The sequence below is a fragment of the Elephantulus edwardii genome, unplaced genomic scaffold (genome assembly GCF_000299155.1).
Source record: "Elephantulus edwardii isolate Elephantulus edwardi_28Jun2011 unplaced genomic scaffold, EleEdw1.0 scaffold00260, whole genome shotgun sequence".
NCBI lineage: Eukaryota > Metazoa > Chordata > Mammalia > Macroscelidea > Macroscelididae > Elephantulus > Elephantulus edwardii.
Window position 1 is genome coordinate 1,695,014 of NW_006400010.1, and position 26,971 is coordinate 1,721,984.

Here is a 26,971-nt window from a genome sequence, read left to right on the forward strand (position 1 = left end):
AATGTTCTGTGAGGATTCCCATTCTTCTCAGAGTCAGCCACAGTTTGTTATGATCCACACAGTCAAACGCCTTTGCATAATCAATGAAACACAGATAGACATTCTTCTGGTTAATGAACTGAGATTGACCATTAGTGAACTGAAACTGGCCACTTTCAATCAGACAATTATATATTTTATACCAGGAATGACAAATTGAAGAAAAGTAATGTTATATTCATGCTGTTGTGCTGTTGTTATATGCTGTCGAGTCAACTACACTCATAGCATTGTTCATAGCCTACGAACAATGGCTCTAAATCTTGTACTATCCTGAGCCCACCTCACATCTCTGACACACGTGACCCCATTGCCACAGTCATTGTGTCAGTCCATCTCATCCAAGATCTTTCTCTTCTACTCTAACCATCTACCCTTCCAGGCATGATAACCTTCTCCAAAGACTGGTCCCTCCTGGAAACATCCCCAAAGTATGTGAGACAGAGCTTCAAAATCCTTGCCTCAAAGTAGCAAAATGATTCCCTCCTCTCTGCAACTATTTGTTCTGCTGGCAGTCCATGATATGTTCAGTTCTCTTCTATAGCACCAAAGCTCAAAGGTATCACTTCTTCTGTCATCATTATTCAATGTCTAGGTCTCAGATACACTTACCACACAAAATAATTATATTCAAATATGTAAATAAATTTCTACTAACTTATAATTAATAAGCAATTGAGAAGACCCTGTCCTGGATTAGGTATACTTTAGTCTCTAGACTGACATCATTGCTCTTCAGCACTCTGGAGAGATCCTTTACTGCAGATTTTCCCAAGTTGCACTCAAAGTCAAAACGAATATTTCAAGATTCATCTTGAAGTACAATGCTATGAGTGATATGATAATTTTCATTTGCATACAAGGCAGACCTGTTAATAGAATTATTATTCAAATATACACACTAACCACTAAACACAAAAATGAAATTGAGGACTTAAGGTAACTTTTATAGTCTGAAATTGACCAAATATGCAACCAAGATTTATTAATAATTAGAGACTCCTGGAATTCAACAAATGTGAACTTGATGACAGAAATGAAGCTGGAAATCACATAACAGAATTTTGTACAATGAATTATTTATTCATTGCAAACACTAGAGGAATAGAGATCAATTATTGTACCTTGGATGATACCTGAAAACTTTTTAAAACTGCAAGCATTACTCAACAAATGCAGAGGTAGAACAGAAGCAATTAGCATGCTGTTGTGCCAATTTATGGATGGCTTTTAAAAAACCTCAGAGAAAACCATGGTCCTAAAACTCTAGATGTCTTGTGATACATATGTAGCCTCAGTCACTGCTCTTTGCTGTGTTGTAAATATATTTGTTATACAACATATGAAAATTCACCTGTATGTGGTATACAACTGATTGACATCATATATATCAGCCAACTGTACAACACTTAACCTTTATCAGTATATTTCCTTTATCACTGTAAGCTGAGCCCTAGTGCTTAATAAGAAATAATTCTTTTTCCTCTTTCTCTTTCATCTGGTAACTACAAGTAAGATTTCTTTTCTACATATTTATCTGTTCTTTATATTTTCCTTTTTGAATGTGAGGTTGCATCACTAAAATGTGGAAACTTGAAATATGGTACTATATACAATGGAGAGAGCTCTGATGGCTGAGTGGTAAGAAATTGTGCTACCAACTCAAAGGCATGAGGTTCAAATTCCTCTAGCTGCTTCATGGGATAAAGATGGGAAATCTCCTCCTGTGAGATTTACTGCTTTTGAAAACTCACAGTCAGCTATGAGTTGGTACCAACTAGACACAACAACATATACAGTGGAGTAATATACATCCAAAAAGAGAAATGACATTTTTGTTTATTTTTTATTGTGTTTCACTCATGTACATGGAGTTTTTTTAAGATACACAAACCAAATTTTGATACATACTATAACATGGATAGAGCTTTATGACATGCTGTGTGAAACATGTCAACCACAAAATTGAAAATCTTACTCTACTTCATCCAAACTGAGAACATTGTTCTCAAAAATACCACCAAAAGTGAAATGCCAGATTAGAGAATAGGACAATGTATCTATCTAAAAAAATAAGTATATTCAAACTATATAAAGAATTTCTACTAGTTGGTAAGAAAAAAACACAAAAAGGCAAATCAATTTACACATGGACAAGTGACTGGAATAGGCCATAGAGGACACATATATTTAGCAGTAGTTTAAGAAAAGGTTCTCAGCATTATTCATCACTCACACTCAATTATTCATTGCTGTTAGTTAGAAATGACTCATAGTTACCCTCCAATGGGTTTCTGGGTCACCAGAGGGGTGAGGCCTTTGGGTTAGTAGTGCAACTCCCTGTGGACAATGCCAACAGAGTGCCCTCATTATTCATTAGGGAAATTCCATTAAAACAATGTGAAATTAGAATGGTGAGAGAGGACAGCCTTGTTCTGTACTTAATCTCAAGTGCAAAGCATTCAGTATTTTGTCATTAAAAATTATGTTAGCTCTAGGATGTATTTTTAAGATGTTTTAGAGTCTCTTCTGACATCCATTTAGGGTAGTTTCCCCTTTCTCCTCTGTTTTTGCAATGATCTTTTGCTTTCTTCATGGATGATATCCTTGATAACACCCCACACCTCATCTGGTCTTCAGTCATTGGTGTTTTGTTCCTCAAACCTATTCCTAAGATGATCTTGAAATTCAGATGAAATTTATTTAGGATCATATCTTGGTTCCTGTGGACTTATTTTCATTTTCTTTAGCCTCAATTTGAACTTGCATATGAGTTATTGATGGTCTGATCCATAGTCTGCCTCTGGCCTAGCTTTGACTGCTGAATTTGAGCTTCTCCAATGATTTCTTCCATGAATATAGTCAGCCTGATTCCTACACAGCCTATCAGGTGAAATCCGTATGTAAAGTTGTTGTTTGTATCTTTAAAAAAGGTAATGGATATTGTAAAAATAGAAGGATAACTTATAAGATGTGTATAACAATCCAAAAGGGGAAGGGGAGAGCATCAGGGAAGCAGAGGGTAGAGAGAGGGAAATCAGAGTATAACAGATTTGGGTAGGTGGGAGGGATGTGTGTGAAGGAGTTAGAAGAGATCCAATGGGGACTTGAAAAGGTGTGGTAAGAATAGGCATAGATCAATGGTGACTCATTTTATAAAACACATTGTATATAAATGATCATTTAAAACACTATGTAAATGAAGGGATGTGTGAAATATATATGAAGTATGTACAATGTATATGGCATTTGTATGCAAGCTAATTTATAACCTTTTATAATGTTAAAAAACAAACAAAAAACCCAACAATTTTTTTAAAAGGTAATGACTGTTACAACCATTCTGGAAGGCAGTTTGGCATTTCCTCAAAAAAGCTGAGCATAGAAATTCCATGACAGTTATTCTACTGCTTGGAAAATATCCTGAGAAAATGAGAACTGAGGCACATATGGAGACTTGTACACCAATGTTCATAGCAGCGTTATTCACCAACGCAAGAACATGGAAACAGCCCATATGTCCAACCACAATATAATGGATTAAGAAATTATGGTATATTCACACAATGGAATACTATACAGCATGCAGAAGCAATGATTTTGTAAATCACTATCTAACTTGGGAGAGACTAGAGAGCATTATGCTATGTGAATTAACTCAGTCCCTTAAGGACAAGTACTATACAAAAACATTATTATAGAAATAAAAAGATAACTAGCAAAACATGTATGAGGCTTCAAGGAAGTGGGGAGGAGAGGAGCAGGAGGGTGTGGACAGGTGGGGAGAGGGGTAATTATAGGGTCACACAATTTGGTGGGTAGAGGGAGCAATGGGTAAAAGGGAAAGATCCTTGTGAAAATTAATGTATATGAACTTTGTGAGTAAAGCAGTTGTTGTTACTATGTGCCATCAAGTCACTTGTGACTCATAGTGACCCATGTACAATAGCTTTGAACTCTGCTCTATCCTGTGTCAACCTTATCCTCTTTGACACACCTACCCACATTACCCAGTCTCTGAATCAATCCATCTCATTGAGGGTCTTCCGCTCTTGTGCTGTCCCTCCACCCTACCAAGCATGGCATCCCTGTACAAGGACTGATCTCTCCTTGCAAAATGCCCAAAGTATGTTAGATGAAGCTTTAGAAACCTTGCCACCAAGGAGCAGCCTGGCTTCACCCTCTGTAAGATGAACCTGTTTAATCTCCTAGCAGTATGTGTATTCAATACTCTTCTCCAGTACTACAGCTCAAAGGCATCAATTCTCCTATCATCTCTAGGCATTATCTAGCTCTCTGATGCATAGAAAGTAATTGCAAAGACCATGGCCTGGATCAGGCGCACCTTATTCTGCAGATTGACATTGTAGCTCTTCAGTACTCTAGAGAGGCCCCGACAGCTGACTTTCCCAATGCAATTAATATTTTAATTTTCTGGTTGCTGTTGTCACGTGTTGATTGTGGAGCCAAGCAAACTAAAGTGTTAACAATTTCAATCTCTTCACCCTCTATCATGATGTTATCAGTAGGCTCAGGGGTAAGAATCTTTGTTTTCTTGATGTTGAGCTTCAATCCACATTGAAAGCTGCAATCCTTGACATTCTGCAGCAAGGCTTCAGGTCCTTCTCAGTTTCAGCAAGTAGGATTGTGCTATCTGCATAATGTAGATTGATGATGAGTCTTCCTTCAGTCCTGATACCATATTCCTTCTCATACAGCCCAGCCTACCAGATGGTCTGTTCTGCATATAGCTGGAAAAGGTATGGAGATAGGACATATTCCATATACTGTCTCAATTTTGAACCATGCAGTGTTTCTTTGCTCTGTTCTGATGACTACCTCCTGGTCCAAGCATAGGTTTTGCATAAACACAATCAAGTGTTCTGGGATTCCCATTCTTTTCAGAGTCAGCCATAGTTTGTTGTGATCCACACAGTCAAATGACTGTGCATAGTCAATGAGACCCAGATAGACATTTCTCTGGTACTCTCTGCCTTCAGCCAAGATCTATCTAGCATTAGCTACAATATCTCTAGCACCATAGACTCTTCTAAACCCAGCCCCACTTGTGGCAGTTCTGTTGTGCTGTTCCAGTCGGTTTTGGATCATTTTCAGCAGAATCTTGCTTATATGTAAGATTAATGACATATTGTTCAATAATTTCTGTACTCTGTAAACCAGTATAAGAATTTTATTTAAAAAGAAAAGGTATTTGCAATGAATAAATTATTGTAAATACAAAATTTAATCATTTTATTTTCAGCCTCATTTCTATCACTGAATCTGTGTTTTCCAACTACTATCCCTTCTTCACTGTTTCCCACTTTTGCATTTCAGTCACTAATTACCATTAACGTATCTTGATTGGCATCCACTTCCATAATAGCTTGCCTCCGGAAACCTTATAAACCTGGAGAGAGGATGAATGGCACCCAAGCATCGAGGACTCTCCTTCATAGGGTCGCTAGGAGTTTCCTGCGACTCGACAGCACTTAACAACAACAACAACATCTTGATTGCATGCTCAGTCAACTTCAGACTGCAAAATTTGGTAAAAACTATCAATTTTCTCCCCTTTGGCTCCAGATGTAGGAGCATATATTTGAATAATAGTCATGTGAACAGATCTTCCTTGTATGCATACAGATATTATAATATAAGGATGCCAGAAGAAGAATTGATGCCTTTGAACTGTCCTGTTGAAGAACACTGAGCCTGCTGTGGTCACCAAAAGAAGAAACAAATATGTCTTGGAGAGGGTTCACTTGGAGTGCCCTTTGGAGGCAAGAAGGATGAAGCTTCACCTCACATACTTGGGGTATATTGTGATGAGGAGCTATTCTTTGAAGAAGGACATAATCCTGGGAAGGCTGGAGGGTCAGTGAAGTACAGGAAGGCCCTCAAAGAGGTGGATTGATGCAGTAACTGCCGTAATGGGCTCTTGTGTGCGAGGAAGTGTAAGCATGACATGGGATAGAACAGGATTCAGACATTTTGTTTGTAGGGTTGCTATGAGTAGTTCTTGACTCAACCTCACCTAACAACAACATTATAAGAGTAAAAAAAATCATCATTTATCTAAATTTTTATCATAAATATTGAAATTTTTTAATTAATTTGTTAAAATCTATTGAGATACTTTTTTTTCAATGTTACTTCTGGTATGCCAATTAACAATATGTTTGATTTTGTGAAGTAACTCTTGGTTGTTTTCATTGCTGTGTGCCTTTGAGTCAGAATCAATGCATAGCTGACCCCTCAGCAGGTTTTCAGAGGCAGTCAATCACAATAGAAATTATTACCCACCCTTCTTCTGCAGAGCAGCTGGTGGATTAAAACTGTTACACTTGTTTTAATATTGTATTTTTCTTCTTGCTTTAGTTTAGGTAATTCCTACTAAATGAAATTTAGAAAAGCCACAATGTCAGTCTGGAGATTAAAGTGCACCTGATACAGGTCATGGTCTTTGCAATTGCGTGCTATGCATCAGAAAGCTGGACAATGACTAGGCAATGATAGGAGAATTGAGGCCTTTGAGCTGTGGTGCCGAAGAAGAGTACTGAATATTCCACAGGCCCTAAGAGAACAAACAGTTTCATCCTAGAGATAGTAAAACCAGGCTACTTCTTGGAGGCAAGAATTCTAAAGCTCTGTCTGACACACTTTGGGCATGTTGCCGGGAGGGACCAATCCTTGGAGAGGAGTATCATGCTTGGGAGGGTGGAGGGACAGCGCAAGAGAGGAAAATCCTTGATGATACGGGGAAATGGAGGTAGGTGTGTCAGAGACAATAAGGTTGACTCAGGATACAGCAGGGTTCAGAATCGTTTGCACATAGGGTCATTATGAGTCCCAGGAGACTCAACGGCACATAACAACTATATATATATACACATATTCTCAAGTTTATGGATTCTTTCTTTAGCTTATGAACCCACTAAAAGCAGTCTTTTTCTCAGATATAGTATTTTTTTAGTTTTATGGCCTAGTGGCAAGAAGGTGCACTGCAATCCTGAAGGTACACAGTTTGAGGGTACCAGCAGCTCCACAGGAGAAGGATGGACAGTCTCCTCCTGTGTAATTAACTGCCTCTGAAAACCATCAGAAACTCAGCTATGGGTTGGTTCTGACTCTACAGTAAATAACAATACTAAATTTTTATTTCTAGCATTTACATTTGACTTTTCTTAATTGTTTCCATCTCTGTTGAAATGAAAAAAATAACATACTACTGCTATTTATAAGGTTTTTCCCGGCCAGTTACTTCAGAAGTAAATGACCTGTCCTGAGTTATATGCCATAGAGTCCATTGTGACTCTTAGTGAGGCCATGAACAATTGATATAGACTCTGTTCTATCTTGTCCCATCCTTACCTTCTCTGACATACTGTGTCAATCTATCTTGTTGAGAGTCTTCCTCTCTTAGGCTGACCCTGTACCTTCCAAAACCTGCTACTCTTCTCCAAGGATTGACCTCTCTTAACAACAAGCCTAAAATATGTAAGATGAAGTTTCACCATTGTTAACTTCTAAGGACCATTCTGGTTTCACTTTTTCCAAGACAGATCTGTTTGTTCTCTGGCAGTCTACAATCTGTTCAGTACTCTTCTCTAACATTATTATTCAGTATTCTTCTCTAACATTATTATAACATTAACTCAAAGGCATTGATTCTTCCTCTATCATCCTTAGTCATTGTCCAACTTTCAGATGGATAACTAGTATATGAGTGCTATGAATGATAGGGTATTATTAATATGCATACAAGGATGATCTGTCATTACAACTATTATCCAAATATATGCACCAACAGCTAAAGCCAAAGATAAGAAAATGAAAGATTTCTGTCAATTTTTGTAGTCCAAAATCAATAGAACATGTAATCAAGATTTAATAATAATAACTGGCTACTGGAACACCAAAGTTGGGAACATAGAAGGACTGATTGCCAGAAATTATCAACCTGGTGACAGAAATGACTCTGTACACTGAATTAGTGAATTTTGTACAATCAATGATTTATTCATTGCAAATAACTTTTTCTAAAAAAAAAACAACAACAAAAAAACCCCCAACAAACAAACCACAATACAACCAAAAAAACCCACACACAAACGGCAACTATAGTTGTGAACGTCACCCAATGTACTATTTTTTTTTTAATTTAGGTTGTTTATTTTTCATTTCAATGAACATCTACAGAGATTTTGGGATTTCATTCATTCATTGTTGCACCCTTCTCCCCGCACAAACCCCTCCCCCCTCCCCCCCCCCTCTTGCTCCTCTCCTTGAAAAGCAAAAGAAAAACTCCCTCATTGGTACACAATCCTCCCCCCGCACCTCCCCAAACCCCACCCCCTAGCCCCAAATATAATCCACTCTACAACCCTCTATTTTGATATACGATTGACTAAATCTGCAGAAAGAATCATTATAGAAGCTTAATATCAGCAATCAAACCTGACTAGAGGGTGACTGGGGAGCAGACCATCAATTACTCATGTGTAAGTTAAAACTGAAGTTGAAGAAAATGAAAACAAATCCACAAGCACTGAAATATGATCTGAGTCTATTCCAGTTGAATTTAAAAACCTTCTTCACAGTAGGTTTGAGGCACTGAATGTGCCACCTAGAGGTATATATATGAATATATTTGGTTTGGAGGTAAGCAAATGTTTTCTTTTGCTATGCCTTTAGTATTTGGAGTTCTGTTAATACAGTCAAGATATGGGTCAAGTTTACATTTTGCAATTGCTTATTGTTGTTATGTGCTATTGATTTGTCTGAACCCTGTCCTATTTTGAGCCAATTGCACTGTCTCCAACACACCTGCTCCTAATTACCCCAGTCACTGTGTCAGTTCATCTCATCTGTGGTCTTCCTCTCCTGCATTGATTGTCCCTCCACTATTTTAAGTATGATGTCCTTCTCCAAGGATTTGTCCCTTCTGGCAACAAACCCAAAATATGTGAGACAGAACCTCAAAAATCCTTGCCTCCAGAGAATAACTTGGTTTCACCTTTTCCAGGAAAGACTTTTTTGTTCTCTTGGCAGTCCATAGAATGTTCAATACTCTTCTCCAGCATCACAACTCAAAGGAATCAATTCTTCTGTAATGCTTATTCATTGTCCAGCTCTCTTATGCATAGTGAGTAGCTACCAAGACTATGTATGACCTGAATCAGGCAGACCTTAGTCTCTAGACTGATATCTTTGCATTTCAGCACTCTGGACAAGTCCCTGAAAGCAGACTTTCCTAATCCAATTCTTTTTTTGATTTCTTAGTTGCTGATCCCAAGAGTGTCAATTGTGGACCCGAGCAAGCTGAAATTGTTAACCATCTCAATCTCTGCTGCATCTATCATGGTCCTGCCAATTGGCCCAGTGGTGAGAATCTTTGTCGTCTTCATGTTGCGCTTCAATTCATACTGAAGACTGAAATCTTTGACCTCCTGCAGCAAACACTTCAGGCCCTCTTCAGTTTCTGTGAGAAAGGATATGTCAAGTGCATACAGCAAGTTGTTGATGAGGCTGCCTCCTTCCTCCAATTCTGATGCTACATTCCTTTTCCTAAAGACAAGCCTCATGAATGATCTGTATTGCATATAGATTGAAGAGGTATGGAGACAGGACACATACCTGATGCACTGCTTTCCTTATTTTGAACTATTCAGTGTTTCTTTGCTCTATTCTGACAGCTGTCTCCTGACCTAAGTTAGGTTTGGTATGAGCACAATCAGGTGTCTGGATTCCCGTTCTTCTCAACATTAGCCAAAATTTTTGTGATCCACATAGGCAAATGACTTTATGTAGTCTATGAAACACAGTTAGATATTCTTCTGGTATTCTCTGCTTTCAGCCAAGATCCATCTGATATTGGCAATGATGCCCCTAGTGCAATGACCTCTCTAAATCCAGCCTTATTTCTGGTAGTTCTCTGTTGATGTACTATTCCAGTTGTTTTTGGATAATTTTTCAAAAAGATTTTGTTTGTGTACGATACTAGTGGTATTGTTTAAAATTTCCACACTCTGTTGGAGCACCCTTTTTTTGAATGGGACTAAATATAGTTCATTCATTCATTCCTGTCAGCTGGCCAGGTATTGTCCTCCACATTTCCTGGCACAACTTGGTGAGCATGTCCAGAGCATCATTTGTTTGCTGAAATATGTCAGTTGGTATTCTATCAATTCCTGGGCCCTCATTTTTGGTTTTTGCCAATTCCTTCAGAGCACCTTGAATTTCCTTTTTCATCACCACTGCCTCTTGGTCATATGTGATTTCATGAAATTCTTCTGTGTCAGCCAATTCTTTTTGGTACAATGATTCTGTGTACTGCTTACATCTTCTTTTGATTTGCCCTGCACCATTCACTATTCTGCCCATGGCATCTTTAAGTATTGCAAATGAAAGTTTGAATCTGTTCTTTAGTTCCTTTAGCTTAAGAAACATCAAGCAAATTTGTCCCTTTTGATTCTATGACTCTAATTCTTTGCACATTTCATTATATATAATACTTTGCTTTGTCTTCCAGAGCTCTTCTTTGAAATCTACTGTTCAGCTCCTTAACTTCTTGGTGTCTTCCCTTTGCTTTGGCTTCTAGGTGCTCTAGTGCAATATTCAGACCTCTTTTGACATCCATGTTTGTCTTTTCTTCTTCCTTTGTCTTTGTTACCCTTAATGCATTACAGGCAGATTTCTTTACCAATGTCACATGTTTAGAGTGCTGGCGAGTTTGCCAGTATTGGGAGCTCTTTCCACCTAAATTGCTACTTTCTCCTTGCATTTGGATCTTTCTTATATACTACTCCACCAACAGTCAGGAAATAAAAAGGCAAATTGCATTGGGAAAATCTGCTGTCAGGGATATCTCCAGCATACTGAAATGCAACGATGTCAATCTAGAGACTAAGGTGTGCCTGATCCAGGCCATGGTCTTCACAATTACTTGTTACGCCTCAGAAAGCTGGACATTGACTAAGAATGACAGAAGAAGAATTGAAGCCTTCAAGTTGTGGTGCTGGAGGAGAGTCTTGAACATACCATGAACCATCAAGAAAACAAATAAGTCTATCTTAGAGATGGTGAAACTAAGTCTCTCCTTGGAGTCTAGGGTTTTGAAACTCCATCTCATATGCTTTAAGCATATGGCAAGGAGGTATCTATCCTTGGAGAATGACATCATACTCAGAAGGATGGAGGGATGGCACAAGAGAGGAAGACCACAGTTGAGATGGATTGATACAGTATCCAATGGGGATTGGTGTGTTGGAATCAGTGCGACTGGCTCAGGACAGGTCAGGCTTCAGAGCTGATGTACGTAGGGTCGTTATAGGTCACAGGCAACTTGACAGCACACAACAACAACTCCCCATGAATAAGCTGTTCCTGAAATAATCTACTGTTACTTGTTTCCAGCTATATTCTACTATTATTTTTACACATTGTTTGTTGCTGGGCTAATAAAGAACAAAAGAGTGCTCTTCATTCCTTCAGCTGTGCTGCTCCTCCTTGAAAGGTAGAGGAATTCTTTGCTCCTATTTCCTGCCTCAGTTGCAATTAGTTCTAATAAGGCCTTAAGGTAACAGTTCTAGTTGCTCTTCCCTGTGTGCACTTGGCTGAGTTTATGGAGGAAAAGCCAAAGAAAGCAAACCCTCTTAAGTCTATGGCACCCTAGGCTTTACAATCTCATGCTAACCCACACTTAGCCTTGAACAACTTATTTATCTGAACACTTTCACCAACTTTTATTACATCTTGTGGCTTTTGTCTCAGGTTAAATTCTTGAGTCTTATTTCCACCTGCATGGATCTGTCTCTCCTGAGTTTCCATTAAGTTGTTTACCTTGAGGCCTCCATTTCCTTATAGTGTCTAGAAAAGTCATTAATTTGCTTTTGTCCAGCTTCTGCTGTTGTAATGGTAGAAGCAACATATTTTCTAGTTTTCTAAATCTTCAACCTCTTCTGAAAACTGTTTGGTTCTTTCAAGTAAATATGAGCATGCAATTACTCCATGACTTAACAATTCTATTCTAAGACATTTAACTATGAAAAGTGAGTGTAAGCTTACAAAAGGACTTGCTTGAGAATGTTCAAATAAAATTTCTTCTTAATAGCCCAAACTTGGACTTAGCAGTACATCTATTGATGGGAATGTTAACTACATCATGAAATATGACCTATTTATTTTATGACAGAAATTATTGATGCATATATTAGTTAGTCTAAAGAACATTATCTAGGTGAAAGAAATTGTGCTGTATACTTCTATTTAAATGAAGGGTCAGAGCAGGAGAAGAAGACCTTCAATGAGGTGGATTGACACAGTGACTGTAGAAATGGGCTAAAGTAGAGATTGTGAGAATGGTGCAGGAGCAGATAGGACTTCATACTGCATTGCATAAGGTCACTTTGAGTCTGAGCTGCCTTGATGGCACCTAACAGCAACAATAACAACAATGTTAATAATTAAATAGTAGATAAATAATAGAAAACTAATGATGATGAGTAAGTGAGCTACTTACTTAAGATGAATTACTTGACGGTTTATATTGTTGGGAAAGAAGTATGAAGAAATTTTCTGATGTAATGGAAATGTTCTAAATCTTGATTAGCATGGTAATTATGTGGGTATATGTTGTTGTTACGTGCTGTCGAGTCATTTGCGACTCGTAGCGACCCTATGTACAACAGCCCTAAATCTTGCTCTGTCCTATGCCAATCGCACTGCCTCTGACACACCCATCCCGATTACCCCAGTCACTGAATCGATCCACCTCACAGAGGGTCTTCCCCTCCTGCACTGTCCCTCCACCTTACCAAGCATGATGTCCCTCTCCAAGGACCTGTCTCTCCTTACAACATGTCCAAAGTATGTCAGACGAAGCCCCAGAATCCTTGCCTCCAAGGAGTAGCCTGGTTTAACCCTCTCCAGGATGTGGATATATACATATATGTAAAATCTCATCAATCATCAATACATATTGTATTGTACAATTAATGTATGCATTTACAAAATACAAAATTTAATTTTTTTTTCATTCAAAAGAGAGAAAAACAAGAGTTGTTTTTCATACCGTTTCATTTCATGATTGGTCTGACCTAGTCTTTCTCAGTTTCCTAGTTCCTCTCTTTTATAGTCGGTACCTTAGCATCTTTGTTGTTGTTGTTGTTATGTTCTATGGAGTCACCTGCCACTCATAGCAACCCTATGTTCAATAGCTCTGAAACCTGTCCTGTCCTGAGCAAGTTTCACTGACTCTGATGCACCTTATCACATTGCCCCAGTTACCCTATCAATCCATCTCATCTGGGGTCTTCCTCTCCTGTGCTGTCCCTCCATACTTCTAAGCATGATGTCCTTCTCCAAGGATCAGTCCCTCTTTGCCATCTGCTCCAAGAATATGAGAGCGAGCTTCAAAATCCTTGTCTCCAAGGATAAACTGGGTTTCACCCTCTCCAAGAAAGACCTATTTGTTCTCCTGGTAGTCCATGGTATGTTCCATACTCTTAGCACATTTAATCTGGGTAAGTTCAACTACCTTCCTCTGATTTCCATAGCTATATTCTTGTGTTTTCAGGTTTATCAATACACAGCTTAATAATCTTACAATGACTTATTTGGAGGCGTGAACATGGTGTGGCTTCCTTGCACTCTGAGCCATAGATGCAATGCTATACTTCCAAAATATCAGACCTCTGAAAACCCTATGTACAACAGAACACACGTAGAATGACAGAAAGGGCAACTGAATGTGGAAATACAAAGGAAGAGGAACAGTTGTAAGCAGACTTTAGTGATTAGAAAATGGAATATGAGAACCATGAATGTAGGAAAATTAGATATTGTTAAGGAGCAAATGGAACGCATAAGTATTGACATACTAGGCATTGGAGAGATGAGATGTACCGGCAAGAGGCATTTTGAATCAGATGGTCATATGATATACTACTCCGAAGATGAAAAGGTGAGGAAAAATGGGGTTGCTTTCATAGTTAGAAAAGCCATTTCTAGATTCATCTTGAAGTACAATATTGTGAGTGACAGGATAATATCCATATGCATACAAGGAAGTCCAGTGAATACCACTATCATTCAGATATATGCACCAACAACCAGAGCCAAAGAAGAGGCAATAGAAGATTTCTATCAACTTTTATAGTCGGAGATTGATCGAACATGTAATCAAGATGCATTGAAAATAATGGGAGAGTGGAATGCAAAAGGTGGAAACAGAGAAGAAGAATCAGTAGTCGGAAAACATGGACTTGGAGACGAAATGGAGCTGGATATAGAATGATTGAATTTTGCACAATCAATGACGTATTCATCGCAAACACATTTTAAGAGACATAAACACAGGTTATATACATTGATATCACCTGATGGTATGCATAGAAATCAGATTGATTACATCTGCAGAAGGAACTGCTGAAGAAGCTCAATATCAGCTGTGAAAACTAGGCCCAGGCCTGATTGTGGAACAGACCATCAACTACTCATATGCAAGTTCAAGCTGAAGCTAAGGAAAATTAAAATTAAACTGAATCCATGGGAACCAAAATATAACTTTGAGTCTATCCCACCTGAATCTCATAACCATCTCAAGAACAGGTTTGAGATCTTGAACACTAATGAATGAGCAAAGACCAGATAAGTTGTGGAGGATATCAAGGGTATCATCCAAGAAGAGTGCAAACGTTCATTACAAAGACAGAAGAGGAAGAGAAGACCAAGATGGATGTCAGAAGAAACTCTGAATATTGCACTGGAGTGCAGAGAACCCAAAGCACAAGGAACAATTCAAGATACTAAAGAGCTGAACAGAAGATTTCAAAAGGCAGCGTGGGATGACAAAGTAAAATATTACCATGAAATGTGCAAGGAGCTGGAGTCAGAAAACCAAAAGGGTCAGCATTTCTTAAGCTCAAGGAACTGAAGAACAAATTCAAACCTTGAATTGCTATAATCATGGATGCTTTAGGCAGAGTATTAAATGATCCAGGAGGTATCAAAAGAAGATGGAAAGAATATACTGAGTCATTGTACTGAAAGGAATTGGCAGACACAGAAGAATTTAATGAAACAACATATAAGCAAGAGCCTATGGTGATGAAGGAAGAAATTCAACCTGCTTTGAAGAAAATAGCAAAAAACTAAGGCCCCAGGAATAGATAGTATACCAATTGATATATTTCAGCTAACAAATGTGTCAAGAAATCTGGAGAACAACCACTTGGCCAAATGACTGGAAGAGATCTATATTTGTTCCCATTCCGAAGAAAGGTGACCCAACAGAGTGTGGAAACTATAGAACAATCTCTGAAGAATCTCTGATTCTGCTGAAGGTTACCCAAAAACGACTGGAACAGCACATCAGCAGAGAACTGCCAGAAGTCCAGGCTGGGTTTGGAAGGGGTTGTGGTACTAGGATTATTGTAGCTAATGTTAGATGGATCTTGGCCGAAAGCAGGGTGTACTGTGCTTTGGCTTCTCTGCACTCCAGTGCAACATTCAGAATTTCTTCTGACATCCATTTTGGTCTTCTCTTCCTCTTCTGTCTTTGTAATCTGTGCTTCATTGATTATGCAAAGGTGTTTGACTGTGTGGACCATAACAAACTGTGACTGACTCTGAGAAGAATGGGAATCCCAGAACACTTGATCGTGCTAATGTAAAACGTTATACTTGAACCAAGAGGCAGTTATCAGAAGAGAGCAAGGAAACACTGCATTGTTCAAAATTGTGAAGGGCATACGCCAGGGATGTGTCCTGTCTCCATACATTTTCAACCTGTATGCAGAACAGATCATCCAGGAGGCTGGGCTCTATGAGGAGAAATGCGGCATCAGGACTGGTGGAAGATCTATCAACAATCTGCGTTATGCAGATGACAGCACCCTGCTTGCTGAAACTGAGGAGGACCTGAAGCGCTTTCTGCTGAGGGTCAAGGACTGCAGCCTTCATATGGATTGAGGTTCAATGCCAAGAAGACAAAGATTCTCACCACTGGACCAATTGGTAGCATCAGGATGAATGGTGAAGAGATTGAAATTATTCACAGCTTTAGTCTGCTTGGCTCCACAATCAACACTCTTGGCACCAGCAGCCAGGAAATGAAAAGACATATTGTGATGGGAAAGTCTGCTGTTAGGGACCTCTCTGAAGTACTGAAGAGCAATGGTGTGTCTCTGGAGACTAAGGTGTGCCTGATACAGGCCATGGTCTTTGCAATCACTTATTATACATCAGAGAGCTGGACAATGACCAGGGAGGATAGAAGGAGAATTGATTCTTTTGAGTTTTGGTGTTAGAGAAGAGTGTTGAGGGTACCATGGACTGCTAATAAAACAAACAGATTCACCCTGGAGAGGGTTAAGCTGGGCTGCTCCTTGGAGGTAAGGATTCTGAGGCTTTGTCTGACATACTTTGGTCATGTTGTAAGGAGGGACTGACATCATGCTTGGGAGGGTGGAGAGCAGGTGCAGGAGGGGAAGGCCCTCTGGGAGGTGAACGGATTGATTCAGTGACTGGGGCAATAGGGATGAGTGTGTCAGAGACAATGAGATTGGCACAGGACAGAGCAGAGTTTAGAGCTGTAGTACATAGGGTCACTATGAGTCGCAAGCGACTCCATGGCACATAACAACAACAACAACAACAACAACAACAATATATGCATCTACATGCATGGGAATGTGTGTGTGCATGTGTTTTCTTGTGGGGATAGCATGTGTGAAAACACAGTTCTCAACCCACTGTCTAAACTTGGTGACAATACTGTGGGCAAAGGGATGGCCGACTGATATCCTAAACAGCACGTGTGGCAGGAATCACAAGCAAAATATCAGCTTAAGTCTGTCCAGCTAAAAACAGCAAGCTCAGGGGTGAAGGACATATACAGACTTAATGGCTATAAGGGACAAGACTTCTAGGCCTCCAAGACACCAGTGGGCTTTTTGTGGGAGTTACACTGCTACGAGAAGATGGGCATTTGCTGCTTTCAAGTTCTGTGGGCAACCCTCTTGTCTATAGTCACACCCTCTGTCACTGGAGAGTCAAGTGGCTTGTGGGAGAGTCCTGGTTGGTTGCTGCAGAGCTCTATCTGATTGACTCTGAGGAATATGGTGATTTTTACTTTAAATAGGATCTCATTTGCTACCTTCAGGGAGAAGACAGGCAATCAGATTTCTCTGGGACACAGGACTGAGAGGGCTGCGTTAGGTCTGTGTTCTGAAAACAGGCCTTGGGCACAGAGATAACGGAGTGCTCTTGCCTCAAAAATATCTTCCCTCCTCTCACGGGCCTTCAGAGAGCTCAGATATCTGTGCTGCCTGGATACAAAGCTTTACTGTGAGAGTAGAGAGGGTATCAAGAATGGAGAGTCCTGGACTACAGTATGGGTGAAAATGGATGGAAGCAGCAGACAATTGGAGAGCAATCCAATGAGTTTCTGAAAACTGTGAACCTGTCAGCTTTTAAAAATGGCAAAACCTCTTTGAAAACAAAACCAAACAAATAAATCCTTGTTGTTGACTCTGATTCATAGCAAATCCACACAAAACAAACCCTTTCTTCTCTGCCTCCAATTCATAACAATGCTGCAGAACAGGGCAGAACTGCCCATGGAACCCTCAAGGCTACACAATCTTTACAGAAGCAGATTGCTACATTTTTCTTTCAGGTAGCAGCTTTGTGGATTTAAACCATTTTCTTGATTATTAGCTGACCACTTAATCACTAAACCTCTAGAGTTCCTGATTAAAAGAAAAAGTCATTAAAACACCTAGTAGCCATCAAATATATCCCAAAGTATACTCTGCTATGAGTGTAAAAAATTAGCATATCCCAAGCACAGGATCTTTCATGTGATTTCAAAGAGATTATAGAATTGTGAAACCTATCCTGAGTTCCTTCTACTTCATCTATGTTGGGATAAAATACCCTGTTTACAGTTCTCTGAGAGTTGAAACTAGATCAATATGAAATGCCTTATAGTTGGCAATGTAGGATAATGCATCTTGGAGAAAATCCTTCATGTGGAAGTTCATAGAAAAAGGATCATGTGTGGAGCCCTCTAAGTGATGGTGGTGAAGGCACCCAGTTGGAACTCTAGTTCAGTGATGAGAGACCCAATTAATATGTGAATTAAGTAAGGTGTAGCAGGTCTAGGATAGAAGACAATGGATTCAATTTGGATATAATAGAATTTTAAGTGCCTGTGGGATATCAATATGAAAATGTGCAGGCATCAGAGACAAAGGAGCACACCAAGCCAAAGGAGAAAAGGTCAAAAGAGGTGGGGACTCTGCCAAGAGTGAGAACTTCCCATTGCCTGTGGGGAGACAGGACTGAGGCATCCCTGAGGTTGTATATATATCTCCACCTGAGGTTCCTTGCCTCCACAGCTGTGTGGCAATCTTTGGGACAAAGAAGGACAAGAGATTTAGTATGCAGAACTTTGCACACAGGGAAGAATTTTTTGGGCTCCCTGCAACATAGGGCTGACCCAGGAGCCTCTGCATAAAGGCAGCCCAGGTGGAGGCCTGATTTCTAGCCACACTAGAGACAAAGGAGCACACCAAGTCACAGGAGAAAAGGTCAGAAGAGGTCGGGGTATGTGCTGAGAATGAACACTCTCCATTGTCTATGGGGAGACAGGACTGAGGTGTCCCTGGTGTTGTAGGTTCCTCCATCGGGGGCGGTCCTTTCCTCTGCAGCTGTGAGACTATCCCAAGGGCCAAACAGGATGAGAGATTTTAGTACACAGAACTTCAGACAGAGGGAAGGGATTTTTGTAGCTCTCTGAGAGAGAAAGAGAGGACTGACTTGAAACAACCTACATGCAAGCTGCTTGAGCTAGCATCCCTGATCTCTAATCTCCTGCCACTTCAGAGACAAAAGAAGACGTCAAGCTTCAGGAGAAAAGTTGCATAAGAAACTGCTTGAGTAGAGCATCTGGTTGCACATCACTCAGGAACTTAATATATGAAGAAGACCTATAGAGTTGATGTCAGGGGATTACTTCAAGGTGGGATTTCTACAGGGCTTCAGTGCAAAACAGAGAGAGAATCTCAAGGACTTTAAGAAAGACAAATTTCCCTCAAAAGGACTTATAGTGGAGTAATTTGCCACATTTTAACTTGGCAACTAACTAGTAACATTATAAAGGCAAGAACCACCACCAACTCTCACAGACACAATAGAAACGACCTAACACTTACCAAGAAAAACTTCACATAACGTCATGAAAGCAACAGGCAGCTTCAAACACCAAAAAACACCCCACAACAAATTAAGGCTTTGCCCCAAAACAATAACAACAAGAAGAAGACCAACAAAAAACCCCCAGAGAATATCAGAGACCTCATGAATATCCCAGAGTCAAGAAGGCAGATGATATATGTTCATATAGAGAACTTAGAACAGCTACAAATGAAAGAACAAATGATGGAAGAAACAATGGAAGCCACAGATAAAGAAAATAACCTAGAGTTAGAGAGCAACAACAACAAAAAATATTCATGAAGTGTCATTTGAACAGCTACAGAAGAAGGTGCAAATGATGGAAGAAGCAATGGAAACCAACAAGAAAACAAATGCTCCAGAGACACAGAGCCAGAAGAAAAGAACTTGCACAAATACAGAAGAAAAAGAAAGGAAAAAAAGAAATGGAAGAATTGAAAGTATAGATAAAGAGATACAAGAATATAAAATGTTATCACAAGATAGAAATGGTACTACCAAGACAGTATTAAAAATAACAGAAAGGCATGAAAATGCAATTCAGAAAATTAAGACTGAAATGGTAGAATTATCCAACACATTGGAAGGACAAAAAAGCAGAAGAGAAGAGATGGAGCTGACAGTCAGTGAGTTGGAAGACAAAAACCTCAATGGAACCATATTAGAAGAAAAATCAGAGATGAGACATGAAGAAAATATTAGAATTATGTGGGATTACATCAAAAGGAATAACATATTTGATTAGAATTCCAGAATTTGAGAGGGATGGGAAAATCACTGAGAAAATTGTGGAAGAGGTACTAGAAGAAAATTTCCCAGATAATATGAAGAACAAGGAAATCTACATTCAGGACGCTCAGTGAACACCAAATAAGCTAGACTCAAAAAAGAAAACATCAAGACATAGCATAGGAAAATTCTCCAAAATAAAAGATAAAGATAGAATAGTGAAAGCAGCATGAGAAAAACCACCAGATTAAGTTCTGATTTTTCAGTAGAAACCATGTGAGCAAGAAGACAATGGGATGGCATATACAGAATATTGAAAGAAAATAGCTGTCAAGCCAAGACCCTGTACCCAGTGAAGCTCTCCATCAAATCAAATCAAATCAAATCAAATCAAATCAAATCAAATCAAAGGAGAAATAGCACCCTTTGCAGGAAAGAAGGAACTTAAGGAATTTGTGACAACAGACTAAACCTACAAGAACTTTTAAAGAAAAGTGAATGGACCATAATAACAAGAAACAACAACAAAAGAAACACAGCAAAATGGCAATGATAAATCCTGGCCTGTCAATAACCACACTTAACGTGAATTAACTTAATGCACCAATCACGAGAAAAATAGTAGAAGAATAGATAAAAAAGCAAAGCCCATCAATATGTTGTCTACATGAAACTATCTAATAAACGAAGAAAATGATAGACTCCAACACCTGTTCCTGATTAAGTCACTCAGCAAAATTGAAATAGAAAGCAATTTTCTCAACATACTGAAAAATAAATATGCAAAACCAAGAGTCAATATCGTTCTCAATGGAGAAAGACTAAAAGCATTTTCTCTGTGAACAGGGACAAGACAAGGATGTCCATTGTGGCTACTGCTATACAATATTGTATTGGAAGTATTTGCTTGGGCAATATGACAATAGAAGGAAATAAGAGGCATCGTGATCAGCACAGAGGTGGTTAAATTGTAACTCTATGTAGACAATATGCTAGTGTATACAGAAAACCCCAAGGACTCAACAACAACAAAACCCTTATTAGACCTAGTAGACCAATTTAGCACAGTGTCAGGATACCAGATTGATATCCAAAAATCAGTGGGATTTCTCCACAGTCATAAAGAGAACTCAGAGAAGGAAACCAAGAAAGTAATACCTTTTACAATAGCCAACCACAAATTGAGATACTTGGGAGTGAACCTAACTAAAGATGCAAAAGACCTATACAAAGAAAACTACAAAACATTTCTGCAAGACATAATAAAAGACCTAAAGAAATTGGAAAATGTCCCCTGTTCATGGATAGGAAGACACAATATTGTGAAATTGACAATCCTACCAAAAGCAATCCACATGTTCAACACAATCCCAATACAGATACCAAATTCATTTTTCAAGGAGATCAAAAGGGACATTGTCAATTTTATTTGCAGAGGATAGAGACCCTGAATAAGCAAAGTATTTTTTAAAATAAAAATTAAGTGGGAGGCATAGCACTCTCTGACCTCAAAACCTAGTACACAGCACTAGTAACCAAAACAGCATGGTACTAGTACAATGACAGGCGCATAGACCAATGGAACAGAATTGAGAACCCAAAAATGGACCCATTTATCTATGGTCAACTGAAATTCAACAAGGAAATCAAACCTATCAAATGGGTTCACCTCTTCAACAAATAGTGTTGGCAAAACTGGACTTTCACCTGCAGAAAGCTGAAACAGGATCTACATCTCACACCATACACAAAAATAAAATCAAGGTGGATCAGAGACCTCGGAATAAAGCCCAAAACCATAAAGGTCATAAAATACAAACTGGGACCAAGCTTAGAAGGCCTAATTTATGGTATAAAGGGACTGCGAATACAGCCAGAAATACCCAGTCTGAACAGGATAAAACTGATGAGTGGGACCTTCCAAAGATTAAATCTCTGTGTTCATAAAAAACTTTTTCCAACAGGATGATAAGAAAACCTACTGACTGGGAAGAAACATTTGCAATACTGTCTCAGACAAGGGTCTTAACAAAAGTTTACAGAATCCTACAGGGCCTCCAGAAGAAAGACACTTATAACCCAAATACAAAATGGGCAAAAGACATTTAAAGACTTTTCATAAAGGAGGACATATGAATGGCCAAAAGACACATGAAGAAATGCTCCAAATCACTGGCAATAAGAGAGATGCAAATCAAAACCACAATGAGATACCATTTTACCCCAGTAGTAGTGGAAAAGGTTAGCAGGGCAAGTAATAAATGTTGGAGAGGATGTGGCAATATAGGAACTCATTCCCCCCCCACCCCAAGAAATGAACAAGCCTTAATTGCATGGTCTGAGAGGAATGCCAAGTGACCAGAAGCAGAGAAAGACAGAATGATGCACTGCAATTAGAGGCAGTTTCTTTTTATAGGGGTCTTGGGGAGGGCTAGGGAAGATGGTACCTCTCAAAATTTGGGGCAGTTAAGTGAGATAGGAACTCATATTCTTGTTGGGATTGTAAAATGGTACAACCACTCTGGAAGGTAGTTTGGCATTTCCTCAAAAAGCTGGACATAGAAATTCTATTGTTGTTGATTGCCTTCGAGTCGAGCATGACTCATAGCAACCCTATGAACAAAAGGCGTGAAGCCCCTCTACAACTATCAACGTTTATCAAAGTTCATAGGGTTTTCAGAGGCATGTTATTTAGGAAATATATGACACAGCTATTCCACTGCTTGGAATATACCCTGAGAAAATGATAACTGAGGCACAGAGACTTGTACACCTATGTTCATAGCAGCATTATCATTATTCAGCATAGCAAGAACATGGAAACAGCCCTAATGCCCAACCATAATGGAATGGATTGAGAAAGTACAGTGCAGTCACACAATGGAATACTATATGGCACACAGGAGCAATGATTTTGTAAAGTACTACCTAACATGGGAGGGACTGGAAAGCATTATGCTAAGTGAACTAACTCAGTTTCATAAAGACAAATACTGTACAGGACCATTATTGTAGAGTGTGGATGAGGACCAAAGGAGGAATGCAGCGAGTGTGTGTGGGGAGCTTAAATAAAGGGTGACACAATTTTATAGGTAGAGGGAGGCATTGGGAAAGGGAAAGGGAAAGGGAAAGTCTGGTGTGAAAAAAAAATGTATATGTACTTTATGAACTTTGGATGTAAACCAATATAAATGAAATTTAAAAAGAAAATGTGCAGGCAGTTGAAAATACAGAATTTGGCTTCGGAAAACAGGACAGAATTGTAGGGTCATTGTAAAAGACTTAAGTTTATATGAAGTCAACCAAAGAAATAGGAGAAGTGAGAAGAAAGGAAGGGTAATATGAGACTCTTGTGACCCTAAAACCTACATGGACAATGGTAGATGTGTCAAGGAAGGATTGCAGGAAGGCAGCTAACAGTAGTCATACTCTCTCATGGCTGTAGACTTGTGACACTCTCAAAGTCTCACAGTAAGTCAGCTTGGGAAGACCAGGCCTGTTCTTGAAAACAATGTATTTGAATTTTGTAAATAAAGTAGTAGGAGGAAAAAAACCACAAAACCCTAAGGCTATGGGGGGAAAATGTCAGCATGCAGGGGGTACATGTTAGTCCTTATTTTCTCTTTCTGCTCATTTGAAAATCATTAACACATTATCTCTTAATTTATGAAAGAAAAGTAGATACAATAATATATTTTATAGGTAGATATCTAGAGGAAACAAAACCCAAAAATCTAACTGTTTAGGGTATGTCTGTCTGTTGTCGTTGTTGTGTACCATCGAGTTGGAACTGATACATAGCTGACCCTCCAACAGTTTTCAGAGGCAGTTAATGGCATGGGAGAAAATTGCCCATCTTTCTCCGGTGGTGTCTTTCTTTATGTCCCTTCTAATGTTTGCCTAGTCTTTCTTTTATTCATCAGTCGTGTGTCTGTCTAGGCCTTCTTTTAATGGCCAATTGTGTATATATTGTTCGTGTGTGTGTGTGTGTGTGTGTGTGTTTATACAACTGAATATATTTGAATAACTGAATAGATATTACACACACACACACACACACACACACACACAACTGACCAATAAATGAACATGGTTGACCAAACAACTCCAACATCCTTTCTATCCCTGTATATCTCTGCCCAAAATTACCGAGATTGTCAGGTTCAACTCCTCCAAATGTTTTAATCACTAAAGTTTGAGTACTTTGGGCTGTACCAAGGATTAGGTATGTACTCTAACCACAAGTCATTGCAACAACTTTGTTTAGAGGCCATCTGATTAGGATTTGCAAGTGAGGAAACTTGGTGTTTAGGGTTGCCCTGCTACTAATATCAGTGCCCAGAATGTATGTCATGTTCATCTGACTCTGATGCCATAAACTTCCCACTTTGCAATTCTTTAAAGAAAATCCAATAGAATACAAATTAAACAAAAAGAGAGGGCCAAATAGGGACATACATATACATTTGATGTTTCCTGAGACTTCAGTAATATCAACACCAAGAAATACACAAGAACACAATCATAAAAACCAAAACAAAATTATACTATATGTTAAATCAATATCTTGGAAGTGTGGTTTATTATCTTGCAATAGAGTTGAATAATTGGTTAACTTTTCCCCCCCCCTAATAATACCTACACCTGGGCAGTGTAAGCCTAATAAAAATGTTTTCTTTATCCGGAAAGATTTCTTGATGTTTTGTTCCCCTACAAAAAAACCTCAGTGATAGGACCTCGGAAATGACTGACAGACATGATGTAAAAGAGCAGTTCTTGGGCATGTTGTCAGGAGTTACCTGTCCTTCGAAAAAGACATCATGCTGGGAAAGGTGGAGGGTTCAGAGGAAGAGAAGAAAACCTCAGCAAGCTGGATTGACACAGTGACTGTAACAATGGACTCGATCGTATTAGAGATCGGAAGGATGGCACAGGTGAGGGCAAGGTCAGATCTGTTGTTCATAGGGCCACTATGAGTCATAGTAGACTCAATGACTGCTAACAACATATTTAGATTCATATCTGACAAAAAGGTGGTTCCACGGGGTTTATGGGAAATTGCATCCTTTCGCTGTCTATGCCATAGTCAACATGGATTCACTGAGTCCTTTTTCATGAATATGGCGTAGAGTGAGGGCTGACCTCAGTGAATAATCTTTCCTTGATAGAGGAAACATATCATGAAGCCTGATAACCCTAGTAGCATCTGATCTCTTGGTCTATTGCAGCTGAATACTGAAGAACAGCATGAGACACAAAAACTGTTCATGAGCAAGCTGACTGAAGTGGAAAAGGGAGAAATTAGAAAAGCCGATTCTAACCACAGGCCAATAGAAAAGGAGGATATTGACGAGAGAGAGATCTGCTGAGCTTAGGAGGACATCTCTAATCACAAAGTGCCGGTGCAAACATCTTACTGACCTGAGAAAAATAACCATCCATAGACTTCCATATCCCATTGCCACTTGGCCTGTGATGGTCCTAATGTTCTCTTCCTCTATAAGAAGAGTTGGTGTCCAGGGAGACCTCACGGAAGCATTTGCCTAATACCAACTAGAGAGACATAATCTTAATTTTTATTTTCTGATCAATAACCTCAAAAGGCAAATGAGAAGAAGTAAGGCTTTCAAGATAGCCCCAAATGTATGAAACTTCTTTAAATAGGCGTGTGGGAAAAGTAAATCTTTATAAATTGTGTATACTGCACTGAAACAGATGAGGGACTGAATAATTTAAAAGCGATGTATGATAGGGTATTATGGTTATCACAAGAGTCCACAATTAAGGTTGCATAGTGGAATGTACTTGGGGCGGTGGGAGGGGTGCGGGGGGGGATTGTGTACCAGGGAGGAAGTCTTTCTTTTACTTTTCAAAGAGAGGAGTGAACTGGGTGGTGGGGGGAGAGGGCTGGGCGGGGAGAGAAGTGCAGCAATGAATGAATGGAAATCCAAATTATCTGTAAATGTTCATTAAAATGATTAAAAAAATTTCAACTTTACTAAAGTTAATATATTACTGGTAACACACCTCACAAATGTCAGTGAATTGCACTATGAAAATGAGAATTCTTATGCTAGTGACAAGAAAAAGAAATCTTTTAAAGTGTAACATTGTAAAAATTTAACTTTTTTCATTTAAATACACGTTATTTACACTTTCTGTCATACTCCAATGTATCATAAAGATGAGTAATCTATGCTTTCTCTTCTAAAATTGTTTCTTTTGTATTTAGCAAAATTAGACAAGAACCAGTAATCATTGTTCCCTCTTAAACTGATTTACTTAACTCAGGCATATCTGAGATTCTGGATTAAATTTTCTCTAAAGTCAACTCGACTCTGGTTATGTGAGTATTGTAGAAATTTATACACACAAAAAATCACGCTAACCTTATGTAACTGCATAAATGCTATGGAAATAGTAATGAAAATACACCTAATATTTTATGATGTGCTTCTACCGGTCTTTATCTCCTGACACTGGGCAGAATTTTCTTAATCGTAGTGATAAATACACAAATTACTCACCACTCACTCTTGCTAACACTTTGGATTTCTGGCTTTGGTGGTGGGACATGGTGCCCTTCACATCATTGTCCAGTCTAGAATGCATAGTCACTATAGACTATTGACAGCCATGGATCGTGACGAAGCCTTGTCATCCTGGGAGCTGCCTAGAGCATACATACACATTACCTAAGGCAGAAGTCAGAAGCTCTACTGTGGTCTCTCCATAAGTTCTTTTCCTAAGGTGGCCGTTTATTAGAGATACCTCTGGGTAGGTCCTTTGAGAGTCTCCATCTAATCTCGCTGTTAACAGCTATTCTGGGATGTCTCAAAGTGCAAACACAACTCAGGGCAAATGAATAGAAACTGTCATAACAAAGATCATTTAATTATCTCTTAGACTAATTAAGTTTTTGGCAAACAATTTTTCCCAAATGAGATTATCATCTTCT

General features: G+C 39.0%; 1 protein-coding gene across 1 annotated transcript in view; it reads right to left on the bottom strand.

The window, feature by feature from the left end:
• The window catches only part of LOC102856006 (olfactory receptor 5V1-like), a 37,532-nt gene extending 10,943 nt beyond the window's left edge, over nucleotides 1–26,589 (bottom strand). Inside the window, exon 1 of the mRNA XM_006899543.1 lies at nucleotides 26,541–26,589. Within this exon, the coding sequence (XP_006899605.1) occupies nucleotides 26,541–26,589 (49 nt within the window). The remainder of the gene's footprint in view (nucleotides 1–26,540) is intronic.
• Nucleotides 26,590–26,971: the final 382 nt, after the last annotated feature.